The 16,350-nt window shown below is 32.0% G+C and overlaps 7 protein-coding genes across 7 annotated transcripts; 3 read left to right on the forward strand and 4 right to left on the reverse strand.

The window, feature by feature from the left end:
• Positions 1–767: 767 nt before the first annotated feature.
• Positions 768–1,316, forward strand: SHU1 (Shu1p; the record flags this gene model as incomplete). Its single annotated transcript, XM_001647328.1, has 1 exon — positions 768–1,316. One exon carries the CDS (start codon positions 768–770, stop codon positions 1,314–1,316), a length of 549 nt encoding a protein of 182 aa, XP_001647378.1.
• A 281-nt stretch (positions 1,317–1,597) lies between these two features.
• On the reverse strand, positions 1,598–2,308 carry Kpol_1018p53 (mRNA turnover 4 family protein; the record flags this gene model as incomplete). The annotated part of the gene is made up of 1 exon (XM_001647329.1): positions 1,598–2,308. The coding sequence occupies one exon, from the start codon at positions 2,306–2,308 to the stop codon at positions 1,598–1,600; it is 711 nt and encodes a 236-aa protein (XP_001647379.1).
• Positions 2,309–4,265: 1,957 nt separating this feature from the next.
• Positions 4,266–6,770, forward strand: PKH3 (protein kinase PKH3; the record flags this gene model as incomplete). Its single annotated transcript, XM_001647330.1, has 1 exon — positions 4,266–6,770. One exon carries the CDS (start codon positions 4,266–4,268, stop codon positions 6,768–6,770), a length of 2,505 nt encoding a protein of 834 aa, XP_001647380.1.
• A 417-nt stretch (positions 6,771–7,187) lies between these two features.
• Positions 7,188–8,705, reverse strand: Kpol_1018p55 (FAD-dependent oxidoreductase; the record flags this gene model as incomplete). Its single annotated transcript, XM_001647331.1, has 1 exon — positions 7,188–8,705. One exon carries the CDS (start codon positions 8,703–8,705, stop codon positions 7,188–7,190), a length of 1,518 nt encoding a protein of 505 aa, XP_001647381.1.
• A 4,225-nt stretch (positions 8,706–12,930) lies between these two features.
• Positions 12,931–13,590, reverse strand: TLG1 (Tlg1p; the record flags this gene model as incomplete). The annotated part of the gene is made up of 1 exon (XM_001647332.1): positions 12,931–13,590. One exon carries the CDS (start codon positions 13,588–13,590, stop codon positions 12,931–12,933), a length of 660 nt encoding a protein of 219 aa, XP_001647382.1.
• Positions 13,591–13,963: 373 nt separating this feature from the next.
• Positions 13,964–14,383, forward strand: SDC1 (Sdc1p; the record flags this gene model as incomplete). The annotated part of the gene is made up of 1 exon (XM_001647333.1): positions 13,964–14,383. The coding sequence occupies one exon, from the start codon at positions 13,964–13,966 to the stop codon at positions 14,381–14,383; it is 420 nt and encodes a 139-aa protein (XP_001647383.1).
• Positions 14,384–14,530: 147 nt separating this feature from the next.
• Positions 14,531–16,153, reverse strand: UGO1 (mitofusin complex protein UGO1; the record flags this gene model as incomplete). Its single annotated transcript, XM_001647334.1, has 1 exon — positions 14,531–16,153. One exon carries the CDS (start codon positions 16,151–16,153, stop codon positions 14,531–14,533), a length of 1,623 nt encoding a protein of 540 aa, XP_001647384.1.
• Positions 16,154–16,350: the final 197 nt, after the last annotated feature.

A 16,350-nucleotide genomic window follows, 5' to 3' on the forward strand; every position in this document is an offset into this window, starting at 1 on the left:
TTTGTGGTCCCCTTGTGAGGACCTTCCGGGCCGGATTTATTGGATTGTAAAGTGGCCCTTTCACAGTTTTTTGGGAAAAACCTTAATTTTAATAAATTTAAAGGTGGTTCAGGTTTAAAGGTTGCAATTCTCTGAATTTTTAAGCTTAAGGAATTTTATTTTGTTGGGTTTCACCGGGTCATTCTCATAAAGGAGTGGAGACCCTCATTTTTTTTTGAGAATTTCCCTTTAGGTTTTGAGGTCTCCCCATAGTATAGGTTTTTGGGAAGGGTAGTAGTGATTGATTTTACAAAAAACTTTTTGGGAAAGAAAGGTTTAAAGCTTGATGAATAAATTTTTTAACCGCGTTCATGATAGATCCCCCCAATAAAACAACTTATATAGGCCTTCCCTTTCAATGACGGTTTCGAATTAAGTACCCATTTTTTAGAAAGCTTCTGGTAAAGGTTTCTTTAATATAGGAAAGGGTTGATTAAATTTAATGTGTTAATATTTTTTTTTTTCGAGCTTAAATTTCGAAATTTGATAGAAAATTTAAGAAGCCGGGTAAACTTGATAATTTAATCTTGATCAACAGCACCAAGGTTGATTTAATATTTAAATTGCCATCAGGTTTAGAAGTTTTTAAAGCCATTCTGAACTGGAAGTAACAATCTAAAAGGCCAGATACCATAGTAATATCAGTAAGTTATTCTTATATGTCGATTACTCAATAAATTTTGTGTTCGAGCAGTGAAAATTTATTTTTCTCTTTTTAAAAGGTCTAAATGGAAATTCATGAAAGGCTTGATAATTTATTATCAGAAGACCCTAGTAATCAAGATAAGACAAGAGCTTTGATAATTGTACTGGGAGATTTAGCTCGGTCCCATATAGAAAAAAGCCTGAATGATAGGGAAAATAAGAGTTCTTCTATTGGCGCCATCATTAGAAGCAGACAGGACATACATATTTTGTTTTTGAATAGATTTCAATATCTTTTCATGTATTTGATAAAATTCGAAGCTGAAGAGGATTCGGTAAATAATGACTACAACAATTTGATATTTTATGGATTAGATTCTCTAGTTCAAGAATTAAATGCCAACAAAACTGTAGAAGAGGATGAAAATAAGGATGAGCAACAAAATGAAGGGAATAAGGATTTAGTAATAGACAATGAACAAGTACGAATAGTGAACCTTATATACAATGCTTCATTTCGAATCAAAAGAAAACGTGCATTAAAAGATGTTATATTTATTCCTGTAAATAGAACTAAACCAATTTGTGATAAATTAACAAGAATTGAAGACTATTGGAGAAATATCTGCTGATAGCCGCGTTCCAATTAAAATATTATTCATAGGTTAAGTTGGTTTATGTAAATTTTTTTACCTATCAGGTACAATGACATCTTCTCTTTTTCCCAGGAAAATTAAAAGATAAGTAAGTAAAGTACAAGAGATGAAATTAAATGAGATAAAATAACATAAAACAATATAAGATAAATTAAAATAAAATTAATGATAACAATAAAATAAAAGGAGAATGATTCTCAATGCTCTAATTATATATTTAAAATGACAAGGTTTATTATGGTTTAATTGATTTATTATTAATCAAAATTGATATTAACTTTTTCCATCTTTGACTCTTCATTATCGTAATATGCGGCTACTCTAACTTTAAATTTAGCAGCTGCTACACCAAATTGTTTCAAGATCAAAGCTTGACGGACATCCAATTTATCACCTTCATTACAAACTAAGTATGGGGATTCGATTGTAATCTTACCGGCTTTAATTTTAGTTGGGATCTCCAACTTGTTTCTTAAAGTTGGTTCCAAAGAGTGCACCATTGGGACGTCGTCTTCAACTGGGATCTGACCACCACGAGAATACACGATGCCTTCTGGAATGACGAAGGTTAATGGAGCTTTTGAATTTGGTCTTGAACAGTCCATCCTTGTATATGATTTGAAATAATTTTGGAAAGTATCAATATCTTCATTAGTAAAGAATAAACCCGTTACACCATTACATTCTTTAGTTAGTTTATGCAAATTCTCCTTATATTCGTCTTCTCTAGTGGTACCCAATGCCTTTTCCAAGACTTTTCTTTTTCCCAAGATTAATTTTGAACCAGTCCAAGCGGTTCTAATTTCTTGTAAAACTGGTGTTCTCACGTCATCGAGATATAGGATCCAAACGTACTTATAAGTATCCAAGGCAGTTCTAACTTCATCAAATATTCTTTCTTTGTTTTCTCTTCCCTTTTTATCAGTCTGAGACAATGTCACTAGCTTTGAGCGTTTAGATCTAGGCATATTTGCGGTATGTTTGCGTACCGATATGTAAACCTATATAACACTATAGATACATATATACAACTATAAATATAAATACAAATACAAATATAAACATATAAACATATAAACAAATAGTGCCAAACAGAGAAGTAAGAATAAGTAAGATAAACACACTCAATTCAATTCAATAAATGTTACCGCTGCTATCAGTCAAGCATATTTAGACTATAGCATAATGCGATGAGATGAGATGAGATGAGATGAGCTACTTAAAATTTTTCATGCCAAAGACAAATATTTGATAGCGACGCAAACATATGAGCTGAAATTTCGAAAACACAGAAAAAAGACAGAGACCACGTGACTGAACATTTAAACACTTTTGGTAAATTTGGTTGCCTGTGCGTGCGTGAGTGCGTGTCTGTCTGTGTCTGTCTCCTCTCTCTCTGTGTTTTTGTTTATGTTTGTGCAAACAGAGAGAGAGAGACAGATATGACGACGACAAATACGTAAACTGAGTTAGCGCAATGGTGCGATTACCATTACCATTCTGAGAGTATAACAAAAACTGTTTGTGCTACCACATATACATAGGGGCTTCTCTCTCCCCTCTGCCTGGTACTGCCTTTATCTGCCCCCTCCCACCTCCCCAACAGACACCTACACGCCCATTTTTGCGATCAGTTTCTGTTTCGTCTTGTTTCGTTCGTGTCTTGTTGCTTAAGAGCCTCTGTTTTGCTATTTCTCTGCTCTAGCTCAGCTTTAGCTCTGCTCTACTTCCTGGCCTCTAATTTCTGGGCTCAATCTGTCCCAAACTGTCCCAGGCTGTTCCAAACTGTCTATCATCTCTGTCTGCTGTCTCTCTTCTCTATCCTCTTTATGTCACTTTCGAAAATTCGAATGTCTCACGTCTCACGTCCTCTTTGCCTTAGCAGCGTTGAATCGTATTGTATTGTATTGTATTGTATTGTATGGTATTGTTTCGAATCCACTTCTAATTCTGGGTTATTTCGGCAATATTTCAGTTCCCTGTTACATATTATCACTATCCCAGTCGGTCTATTCTATTTTGAAATTTACAACTGTATTATGTTTCTATTGTATGATTTAATTTAATTTCATTTAATGATATCTGTTAATTGTTTCCTTTAGGTTCAATTTTAGTAACCCTCAGGAATCGGAGCTATTTCAATCACACTGCCACCACATTTCCACACTCACTCACTCACTATCACACACACTCTCTCTCATATATATTTATATTCTTACAGCTACAACTATAGGTATAACGTATAGGTACAGATAAAGGAGGAAATCATATACATATATACAAATATTTATATTTATATCTGTATTTGTATACACTTCGATTTGTGCTGAAATCAAGAGAAGATAACAGTGACTGGTACCACTTGAGAATAGAATAAGGCCTGCAAGTGAACGTTTCATCTGTTATCCTACCCTTATTTTTATGTTTCAATAAAATAAAACCTTAATCAATCCTTTAAAGTATACCGATTTTAAAATACTTCATCATTGGGACTAATGGCCATTTAAACTTTAATTCAATTTCGGAATACAAATAAAAGTCATAATTTAGCATCAATAAGGTTATTTTAGATTAAAGTCAATTACTATTATTATTTTTTTTTTTTTTTGGTTTCATTTCACTTTAGTTTCCCCCATTGGTTCCTTATTTTAGATTTTATTTTGAAGATCTTGCCAAGGTCTCTTCTCCATTTTACATTATTATCGATTCTTAAAGTTTGAATTCAAGTTAAATTAAGGAACATTCATAATTTTTTTAAACGTCCAACCCCCAGTCGTATCCTAATTGGAACCCATTTTTACCATTACAAATTTTTTTTATTTTTTATTTTTATTTTGCATTTTACTTCATTCCCCTTTCATTTCATTCTGCTCTTCCTATATCATCTTTATCTTCTATTTCCCATTTTAATACCACTTCGACACTATGTCGTCATACGCATTAAAAAAACATTCACCTCATGATTATATATTCAAACAAGAACTAGGACACGGATCATACTCTACAGTATATAAGGCTGTTGATAAAAAAAATTTGAAGAAATGCTTTGCAATCAAGGTTTGCTCAAAACGACATATTATAAAGGAAAATAAAGTAAAATATGTGACAATTGAAAAAAATGTGTTAAACTCATTAGGCAGGGAGAATCATCCAGGGATTATAAAATTATACTACACTTTTCATGATCAAGATAATTTATATTTTGTATTGAGTTACGCCATCAATGGTGAACTATTACAATTATTACATAAAATGAAAACATTCAATGAAGTTTGGTCAATACATTTTTGTGCACAAATAATAGACGCTTTAGAATTTATTCACAGCAAGGGAATCATACATAGAGATTTAAAACCAGAGAACATCCTACTAGATAAAAATAGTAATTTGATGATAACAGATTTTGGTGCAGCATACATACAAAAAAATAATGACAATAAAGAAAATATTACAACAAAGTCAAATGGTAGCCACCCTTGTTTAGTAAATACCAATTCTTCCTTTGTCGGAACTGCAGAATATGTTTCCCCAGAACTGTTACTTTACAATCACAGCGGATATGGTTCAGATATTTGGGCATTAGGTTGTATGATTTTTCAATTTTTAGAAGGTTTACCACCTTTTCGTGGTGAAAATGAATTAAAGACTTTTGAAAAAATCGTTGCATTAGAGTATAAATGGAGTGACCAGTTCAAAATTTCATCACTCGTAAAGGATCTGGTACGCAAAATTTTAACAGTTAACCCACAAGATAGAATAACTTTATCTGAGATAAAAAAACATTCGTGGTTGAATTTAGTGGACTGGGACAATAAACAAAAAATCTGGTCAAGTGTCTGGAATATACCAAAAGGTACCAACAACTTAATTAACTGTCCGCCTGTCTCTTCAACTTCATCTTTACAACAAAATAACAGTATTATTAATGATAGGCAGTTGCATGTAATTAATACCCCACTGAGAAACATACCAATTACCAAACAAAAAAAGAAAAAGAAGAAGCCTACTAAAGTTTCAAATACTACAAGCAGTATAGTAGAATGGAGGAAAAGATTGGGAATTTCGTCATTAAACATTTCTAATAATAGTAATAGTACTGCCAATTCGAATAGTAGTAATAGTAGTCTCGATTTAACTACTTCAAATGATAGCAATCCAGTGACTAACTTCTCAAGCAACGAGGTAAATCAATTAAATGATATGGATAAAGTAGCGGATGATGAGTTTAATTTTAATGGTTTATCCAGAAGTGATATTCCTCCAGAGGTTAAAAAGGAACACATATCTGCTCCAATCAATAATTACCCTTTACCAAAATCAGCTTCTATGAATAAGATTCCCACGACTCCAAAATATTCGCAACCATCGACTAAGTTAAAAGAAAAGCCAGTAAACCCTCGAATTGTGAAACAAGAACTTGTATATATCCACGAAATACCATACAATGAAGCTGGTGCAGAAATGTCTCTAACCGGTTATAAAAACATAGATAATGACCTGATTACCTCACTTGTGTCTAACCATGGATCAGAGCTAAGGTCATCCGAGGACCTCACCCCTGACCTACTGACATTATATAAAGATGGATCACTTATTTATAAAACAATAAAGAAGAAGAAAAATACAAACAAGGTTAAAAGTTATGAAGAACTTTTAATGGTAAATATTGCAGATTCAGACCTTTCAATGTATGATTTTGAATTCAATGAAGTAACGAAATCAGGGTTTCTAATACTAGAGAAGTATCAAAGCAAAATCTGGTTTATTTCTTTACCGTTACTAAATTTTTTATTACCTTCAACTCCGTTCAAATCTGAGTCTATAAACAGAGAAGAAAGTTGGGTTGATTGCCTTTTCAAATCAAGACAACTTCTAGAAGATCAACAGCTAATAACACAAATGATGTCAAAAACTTCAATAGAACAGAAGGTTGCTCCAAAAAAAGGAAACTTAGAGGGGAACAACAATTCATATCCAGCTACAAATACATTATTGCCATCTCCACCAACTTCTGCTTCATCTAAGAAAGAATTGCATGTTTCTACTAATAAAGTTAAACAACAGGTAAGGAGATCATCTCAGGGTATTCCTTCAAATAAACATACAGTCGCGCATGTTAGTAATTCTGCTCCACCTTCTCCAGGCCCATCTCCAAATTCAACGATTAGATCTCATGCAACTAAGGCTCCAATTAAAAAATATACTGCTCCATCTAATATGGTGATTAGTAGTAGTAGGTATGAAGTCTTGCAAACTTTGAGGAAAGAAGGGCCATTTGATCCTAACTATTACAAAACTAAAGAAGAACTCAATACAAATCAGGAGAGACAATTAAATAATTACAGGACAAGAGTGGCAAGCAGTGGTGCATCTGCTGCCTTCAAGAATCTACAAAAAAGGAGATTAACCCAATCTCCAAACCCGAATTAAATATTATTCTAAATTGCATATAATTCTTTATTGAATTAAATTATATACGACACTTCTAATAATTTGTAAAACTTCATAATTAATTGTAATAATTATAAAAAAAATTGAGTTGGTCAAGCCATATTCCTTGTTAAGTCCCTTGACAGTTACTTAAAACAAATTCTTTTAGTTAGAGATATTTAGCCTTACAGGGCTCTTCAATTAACACTTTTACTCATAACAGTTTTTCTGATATTTAAGTATTACAGTACATAAATTTGTCTATGAAAACATACATAAATATTATCCAAATGAATGTAAAATATAAATGGAGGAAATGAAATACGTTAATTTAATAAATCATTAGATTTTTTTTCTATCTTTTTTTTAGAATTTTTATTTTATCTTTTTATTCAATATCATCAAACATGGAATTAATCAGTTAAGCTTTGTTGCATCAAAATATAGTTTTGGATTAAATACTGATATTTCGGCACAAGTACAGTCACCTTCCAACATAAGTTGTGACATTATTAACCCTGTAGCAGGAGCATTATTAATACCCCAACATGAGTGACCTGTGGCGATATATAGATTCTTCATATTAGTTTCACCAAGTAAAGGACCTGAACCAGTTGGGATGTTTAGAACAGGCAAGTAAGATGCAAATCTGTCTGTGATTTCACCGTGCGATACACTTGATGACAATTTAGAAACGTAATAATACAGTTCATTACATATTTCGTCATTTGGTTTTATATCTTCAATAGAATCTGGTAGATCAACAGCATCACCTTCACCACAGATATAAATTTCATCTTTTCTTGGATAAATTTCTGGTGACACTATTCTATTATTTTCGACTTGGATTTCACTAAATAAAGAGTATGGTGAAATTGGATTTTCTTCTGTATTTTCTGGTTTGACAATGACTGAATGGACTCTTAAACTTGATATAGGACAGTCTTTTAAAAGCTTTGGAGTCCATGGACCCACTGATAATAATACTTTTGAAGCATTCACTAGATTGACAACTTCATTATCTTCTGAATCCCTCGGTATATATGAAACACCGCATGCTTCATTTTCATCATTAACTTGTATTTCATTAACTTTACCTTTAATTAATTCTACGGCACCAGTTTCCATAGCTTTTGTCAATAAGAAATGGGTAAATTTATAAGGATGGATTTGAGCAGTAGTTTCAGTTTCACCAATATAATTCCAAGTTTTAATTAATTTTTGTTTCACCCAATCGAATGCCATTGGTAATAAACTATGAGATGTCCTCATCATGACACCACCTGTACTCAAATCATCTGGAATACCATTGCTTTGAGGAGCGCCACCCATTGGCACAGCTGCTAAATCATCTAGATTGAACTGAGATGAATCCTTTGACATAGGAGGAGCTGATGGATAATTCTGTTGAATATAATCAGAAGCTTTACCATGGACATTTTTACCAGCTCCTACAGGAGCAGTTTTACTTTCACCGTTTTCTAATTCAGTTGTTGGCACTACTGGTACGTTTTTGGAAAATTCATTAAATCTCTTTTGCAAACGTAAGTGTCTCTTTTCTTGTTCATCTCTTAAATTTTTCAAATCAGCTTCAACAGATAAGGCATTTAATCTTCTATAACCCCAATTTGTTTCACCATCATATTCTTGATTCAATTCTTCATGTAAATGGAAAGATAATGGTACGATCTGTTCTGGGAAGGCCCAAGAAGCAATTAGACCACCAGCTTTACCAGAGGCACCGCCTGCAACTTCACTTGATTCAATTAAAGTAATGTAATGCTTATTTGGATCAAAATTTGGGTGTTTCGTTAGATAATAAGCAGTGGTAGCACCGATGATACCACCACCGACAATGATAATGTGATCTTTACCAACACTTTTTGAAGAAGGATATTTTGAATAAGTCAATTCATCAATATTACCGGAAACCATTGTTGCTGCGATGTATGTGAGTGATAAATATGAGTATGAATATGAATATATCTATCTATCTATATATTCCTTTTTCTTTTATGGCCTTGTTACTATTGGATGTATTGGATGTATTGTATTCCTGACCTGTGAATATTACTCTTCACTTCTAAAGCACAGTAGACTCGATCGAATCAAATGAAACAGATGAATAAATAAATAAAAAGAATAAATATACGGATAAATAAATTCTCTTGGATAGATAATGTTCTAATAGTAATCACCAATGAGTTTCTCTATCTTGGTTTATCTTGATTCCCCTTCTATTACTATAATTCCAGAGATGATGACAAATATATAATATAATGTAACTGGATTTAACACATATACTTATATAGATGGATAAATATAACAAAGTGTATCTACCAAATATTGAAATCAAATAAAGAAATTAAACTAATCCCAGCAAATACCTGAATATTATGACAAAGATATATATTATATCTCTCTGTGACTTCTGGTCTCGAATAAAGTTACAATGATACCTAACCTTACGTTGCTTCTTGGTTGTAAGAGAAAGAAAGGTAAAAAAAAACTGTAACAAGAAAATTTTTTTTCTTCACTTATACAAAAACAATACTAAGTTATAGATTGAAACCAAAGAACGATAAAGATGTATATTTAAACTAAATCAAAGTCGAACTAAGCAAACAAGACAACAAGCTAGATTTTTTTTTTCCCACTGTAGCCAATTTCGAAATCTTTAAAAGGTTTTACACTTTTTCATTATATTTCTCTTTTGATATTGACCTATACGAGGACGACGAGGACGACAGTATCAACGATGAAGAAGAAGAAGAGGAAGAAGAGGAAGAACAAGAACAAGAACTAGGACAAGAACAAGAACAAGAACAAGAGAGAACAAGAACAAAAGGGAGATCGAGAAGACCAACTGAGCAAAGTCACTTTACTGCCTTTTCTTATCTACAAGAAAGACACTTAAATATAATATCTTATACATACATACATACATATACATATACATACCTACATTGCTAGCAACTAATTAGAATTAGTTAATGGATTACTAAATAAAAAGATACATATACGTTGGTTGATTCACTTGGGATTCTGATTCAGTAACAGAGAGTGAGTGTGCAACGATGGGGAGGTTGGGAAAGTGCAAGAAGAAAAAATAATTGTTGAGGTTAGTTTGGTTTGGCTTGGTTTAGTTTAGTTTTGTCTGGTTCAGTTTCTTCTTTTTTTTAATTGTGTTCATGTATTTTTAACCACTGTTGCATTGCTCTCCTGTTCTTATTCTTGTTCTTGTTCTTGTTCTTGTTCTTGCTCAGCTCAGCTCACCTGTATGGATAGTGGGTTTTCCATTTTTCAAATAGTTACTTGTTTGAATCGAAAACTGATATTTAATCGAGTAACAGTAATTCTTGAAGGGGTCTGTTTTTCTTGTTTAGTAAAAATGAATTTTTCAATTTTTATCTATCTTCTTCTTTGGGTTGTTGAGATGATAGGAATTTACCACTGCAACGGGAATCTTGTAGTAACTTGTTTTTCACTTATTCTTGATTCTGGGTTGATTTGTTTTAACTTGCTCTTGGTAAAGAGATTATTACATGATAATGGTCTAATTTACTTATATTCAAATACATACAAACATACCTACCTACCTACCTACATATTGGGGGGATCGATCCAGTTCACGTAAAAGATGGAAATCCGTGTTTGTTACTTACGGTTAACCTGTATTGCTCTAGTTACAAGCCACAAATCTTTGAATTTTGAAATTTATAGATTCAGCTTGGTTGTAAAAACCTTAATTGATAGTAAAATATGTCAATTGCCAATAGAAAGAGTTGAGTGGTTCCACCACCAGGTAGACTGGTATCTTAGATTTTCATTTTGTACTTGTTACAAAGTTCTATTTTCGTTGAATATCTGTTAATTCCTTAAACCCGTCTACAATTTGGTTATTGCTATGATGAGGATGATTAATAATCATAAGAACCTCAGATGGTCTAATTTTTTTTATAGGTACATATCTCTGTTATATCTTGGTCAGACTTTGCAACATTTCTTTTTTTCTTTACTTTGTTACTCTATATTTTACGTTTTCTATTTCTCTTCTAAGAGTAATTGATTACAAGATTTAAATTCAAGACACAATGTACTATAATTATTATTATTATTATTGTTGTTGTTGTTGGAACTGTTACTATATATGTAATATAATAGTCGTTTGTTTGTTCAGAGCAGCAAACAAAAACTCCTCTCTCTCTCTCTTCTGGTTCTACCAGTTCCCTTCGCAAGTTGAAACACATTCATTCAAGTCTCGATGTTTCCAACAAACTCTCTTTCCTTTCGTCTGCATCCTCCATACCCTTCTCCCAACTCTTGTCAATGGATTAATGACAAAAGGAAAATTGAACTGGCACCTCAAATGTATTATTTCCTTACCTCTTCACTACCAGACGTTTTCATTACAGCTATTCAAATTAAAATAGACTACAATGGTAATGACAAAAGTCTTTCAACCAGCTTTTCTAGCCATTTCTTCTGTCTTCCACTACAGATGTAAATTTATATCTATAAGTTTATCTATCTGCTTAACCAGATCGATAGTATCCAGGATACCGCCACGATGTTGCACTGTAGATTCATGCCATGATTGATTGGGCATCTCCTTTTTGTGTGCTAAAAAGAAAAAAAAAATTATATTTATATAAATATAATTTTTTTTCTTGTTGCCTCGTTTAGCAGAATTTCTTTTTCTTAACATATGGATAGATATAAATATACATATGGTTCCCTCTCTGTCCCTCCCTTTCTCTGCGTTTCTCTGCGTTTCTCTTGCCCTCTCTCTCTCTTTTCCAATTTTGGTTATGTGTCGCTGAAAACACCCAAAAAAAGAAATGTACAGCACAGTTCGTACAAGGGAAGGAGCACGACATCGCTTCTCCCACATCCCTCTGGCTGCGCGGTTTGTGACACAAAAATGCAAAAAAATTAACAACAATAAAAACTAAATCACGTTTATACGATATAAATACCATTGGACTGATAGTGAACCAGCGCGCAGAACACAATTATATATCTCTGTTTAGTAATTAATAAGGAAAGAATTCCTCACCGACAAACAATGTGAAAAAGAAAAGAGTTTGGAAATGCTGCTGCGTCCGGGTTATTATTCACAAGTTCAAGGAAAAAAAAAAGAAAGGAAAAGGACTTGCCATCAATTTCTCCTACAACACACATCCGGGAGAACGAATAAGAAAAAAGAAAAGAAAAGAAAAGAAAAGAAAAATGAGAGACAAAAGGCATACTTTACATTCTGGAGAGAAGCGCTCGTACTGCCAGATGAATTTTTCCCTTTTTTTGATTGGGTGGTTGGCAACCGTACGAAGTGTTCTTAGATTTCCGAATTTGGAACATAGGGAATACCCATACTACACAACGAATCTTGCCTAATTGGGAAACAGGTAATTCTAATCACCGATTTTATGTCAAATTTGATTTGATAGAACAAATCTTAAAAATAATCAATGTGGTTGAATAGAAATCTTTTAAGTCAAGGTTAGTTTATATTCTTGATGCAAAAAATAACATTACCAAATGGAAATCTTCCTTTTCATGGGAATCCCTTACTTCCACATACCTTCCCACCCATTCAACCATGAAACAGGGTATTTTAATTGCTGTAATTCCATGACAGAGGTCTTCTTAGGCTCTTGAACAATTAATTAAATTGCATAAAATACGTAGAGTGTCACACACTCATATATTTATATATTTATATATAAATATATATGTATACAGACACATTAACACGCATCCATATGTGTAAGAATGAATTATTCCCGGAGCTATAATTAATTGGCCGGCCATCTTGGTTAATCTACACATTACCCTAATTTTCCCGAATTAATCATTCTGATGTTTAAAGGCTCGTTAACATTCTCGGATACACTCTTCAGTGATTCTTGAATGTATCAAAATCTTTCTAGAAATAAATATACAACCATCCCATTCATTGAAGAAAATACCCAATGACTAATGCAAAAGATAATTGCAATAACACTAGTAATCTTACATTTTTTAACTCTAACGTGTGTATTAGATTACATTATCAATCACTTAGTTTTGTTTTGAAAACACAGACTAATCATACCTTTTATTATAATTATTTATTTTGCCTTCTTATGTTGATTTTTGGGTTTTTTTGGGAACCTTATTATATTATTATTGCCATTACTAAAAGTATAATCAATACTACTATCAATAACGTAATACAACAATCGTTCCATTTCTCACGATTTTTTTCGTAGATCCATTCCAATTGTCTTCTACCACGAGATAATTTACTACCAATTGTATCCATCCCATCATCAATATTTTCCAATAATTCACTTTGATCCCTAAGCTCATCACCCATAGTTCTTGCTTGTTCTTGCAATTGTCCCATAGTATAATGTATTTCGTCCAGTTGATCACTTTGTTCACGATACATTTGCTCCTGTATTATATCCCCTAATGGATTTTTTTTAACATCAGCATTATTATCCTCCATATTTGAAACGTATTCTTCATCTGCATCAATCCGACCTCTATTATTATAATTGGCATTAATACTGTTGCCATTTATTTCTAATTCTTTTAAAGATTTTTCCAAATTTTCAACTTCCCTTTCTTTGTCAACTGTAGATCCTCCTTCATTCCTCTTGATAACTTCAATACTTTTATACAAATCCTTTATAGTATCTTTAATCTCCTCCACGATCTCTAAATACTCTTCTCGTTGCTCCTTTGTCGTCCTTCTAGTATTTCGTAACCTCCCAATTTGTTCCTTAGCATCGTTGACAACTTGTTCAAATATTTCATCACCAGCACTCATTATTTTAAGCAAAATCAAAATAAATAATTATAGCACTACTCCTTTATAAATACTACAGGATCAATCAATTATTTAACAATCAGCAGTAGTTTAAACAAACAATATATCATACCTTAGCTTAAATCCCATTTCGAATTATATTAATCTTAACTTATACGTAAAAGTGCTAATTTCGTCAGTTTTTTTCTTTCTTTTTGGAAGGGAAAAAACATTTCGAAATCGATATCAAAACTAAAAATGATGATGATGATGATTTATTTATATAAATGATCAAAACAAGGGACATAGTGATATCTACATTTACAAGTTCTATATACAATTGGGGGGGTAATATTACCAGAGAAACCATAATCATAAGTTTGATTGATAAACGATGTCCGATCCAGTATTACCTAATTCAACTACGGTGGGACAAAATAAGTCCTTACCGGGAGATATTTCCAATAGCATTACCAATTCAGAAACTGAACCAGTATCAATTGGATTAGTAACCAATCAACCTGCAGTAGAGGTAGCAGGAGGAAGTACAGAAATAGAAACAGAAACAGAATCATCAACGGATGCAATGGCAGTTGTTGGGTCTTCGACTAATGCAAATGAAATTAACTTATCAGAAACAATAGGTGGATCTAAAACAAGGAAATATTTGAATCAACATATTACTCCATACTTGTTAAATGGGATGCGAATGATTGCTGTGGAAAAGCCAGCTGATCCTCTTAGGGCATTGGGAGAATATTTAATAAAACAGAGCGATCAATTGAATAATGCAAATGATCAAACAAAACAATAGAAACAAAAAAAAACTTTAGTAATAATAATGATAATGATAAGAAATAAAAGAAGAAAGATTTGAATTTTTTTATTATTAAAATTCTTTTATTTTATTTTGTATAATCTCATAAAAATGCATAATTATTTTTGAACATAACTGGTTAACCTAGAATTCTAGTTCAATCGACCTTTCATCCTTTTGTAATAATTTTAAACCATAGCCGCATAACAAACTCATAATACTAATTTTCCAACCATTCCAAAGTGCAATTATATTTCTTCCTGCACTTTCCTTATTTGAATTGATATCCTTATTTTTATATTCTTTCTTTAATAATAATATTTTTTTATTGTATTTAATTGGACTTATAATCAATTCATCTTTATCAATGCTGATTTTATCAGTTTTTCTTTCTAATAAATATTTAACTTGACAGCGACGTAACATTGTTTCAATTGGAAGTTTAATAAAAATACCTAGCATTTCGTACACACAAAAGGAAATATGATATAATTTTAGAGTCGAAGAATCTTTACTAAATCCTAATTGTTTTTCCCATAATAACGTAAACATTTTTTCACTAAAAATACTCGAAGAGGTTCTACTACTGGATGTCAATGAATTTAAAATAGTCAAAACCCATATATCAAAAGGAATTTTTGGAGCATCCAACTTCCAAGACCAGTCCTTTATCATTTCTCTTAAACTTCTTGTTGGAGGCTTCACAGAAGAATCATTGCGGTTATTTTTATTATCATTTGAAATAGGTTGTTGAATTCTAGTGACTAGCAGTTTCGTTCTGATTAAATCTAAAGGCATAATTATAATATTTGTAAGAGCATTTGAACATAAAGTTAGAACAACAGATACTTTCAATTCTTTCATAGATGAATATGTAATATTAGATTGTAATATAGAATCCAAAAAGTTAGGATCAGAGATCCCTAAAAATGGGGAGAACAATCCAATAAACCAAACAGTCAGAGTTAGATTCAAAAAGTTATAAATAAAGGTAGTATTATTCGCTCTCCATAAACCACGGATACCTTCTTTTTCTATCAATGAATTCATTACATCCATAACATTCAGCGATTCAGGTTGTATTAATGAAGTTTCATTTTTGGCATTATGAATTGGGTTGTCGTCAACAGCTGTCTTCATATCACTGCTAGAAGGTTCTTTGTCTTCCGACTTATCTGGGAAGAAATTAATCTCTTCTTCAAAATCAGAAGTGTTCCCTTCATTGTTTTTTAATATAATAGGTGGCTTTTTGTTTTTGTCTTTATTTCTCTCTGCTAATGCATCCGTAAAATCACCAACTTGTAACAAACATCTGCTTACTTCGAAAGGCTGTTGTATTAAATGTTGTAGATACCTTCTAGTGAATTCTTCAAATAGTTGACCCATTATTTTTTTCCAAGTATTTATACTTAACAAATCACCCCATTCTAAATCCTCAATACGTTTATTACTAACAGAATCTATAGTATCAGAAAAAGAACCACGACCGGTACCTGTATTAAGCATACTATTCTTATTAACATCTGATATACCCTTTGTCCATCCTGATAAGATTCTTGATATAAAGTTACCAGTTTTGTCACTTGAACCATTGTTTGTAAGTATACCCTTGTTTAATGACTGTACGATATTTAATTTAGAAGCAATTGTATTGCCATCAGGATCTATCACACCTTGATCAGGCTTGAAAACAGCTAAATAACCAGCATCAAAATTATCTGAATCGTAATACGGTCTAACTTGTGTCCTAATTGTTTCTTCATCCATAACTAGATTTGTAATAATTGAGAAGATAAGCTAAAATTTTTGAAATAACACCAAAATATAATACTTTACAAATAAAAATATAAATTATTTTTTTTTATCATTCAGTATTTCAATAGTTTTAGATATATATATTTATTACCTTATTTTAAAATTATAACATTACCCCAATTAGTATATCTAATCAATCAGTCTTAGCT

This window comes from Vanderwaltozyma polyspora, genomic scaffold, assembly GCF_000150035.1.
Source record: "Vanderwaltozyma polyspora DSM 70294 KpolScaffold1018 genomic scaffold, whole genome shotgun sequence".
In the NCBI taxonomy this organism is placed as follows: domain Eukaryota; kingdom Fungi; phylum Ascomycota; class Saccharomycetes; order Saccharomycetales; family Saccharomycetaceae; genus Vanderwaltozyma; species Vanderwaltozyma polyspora.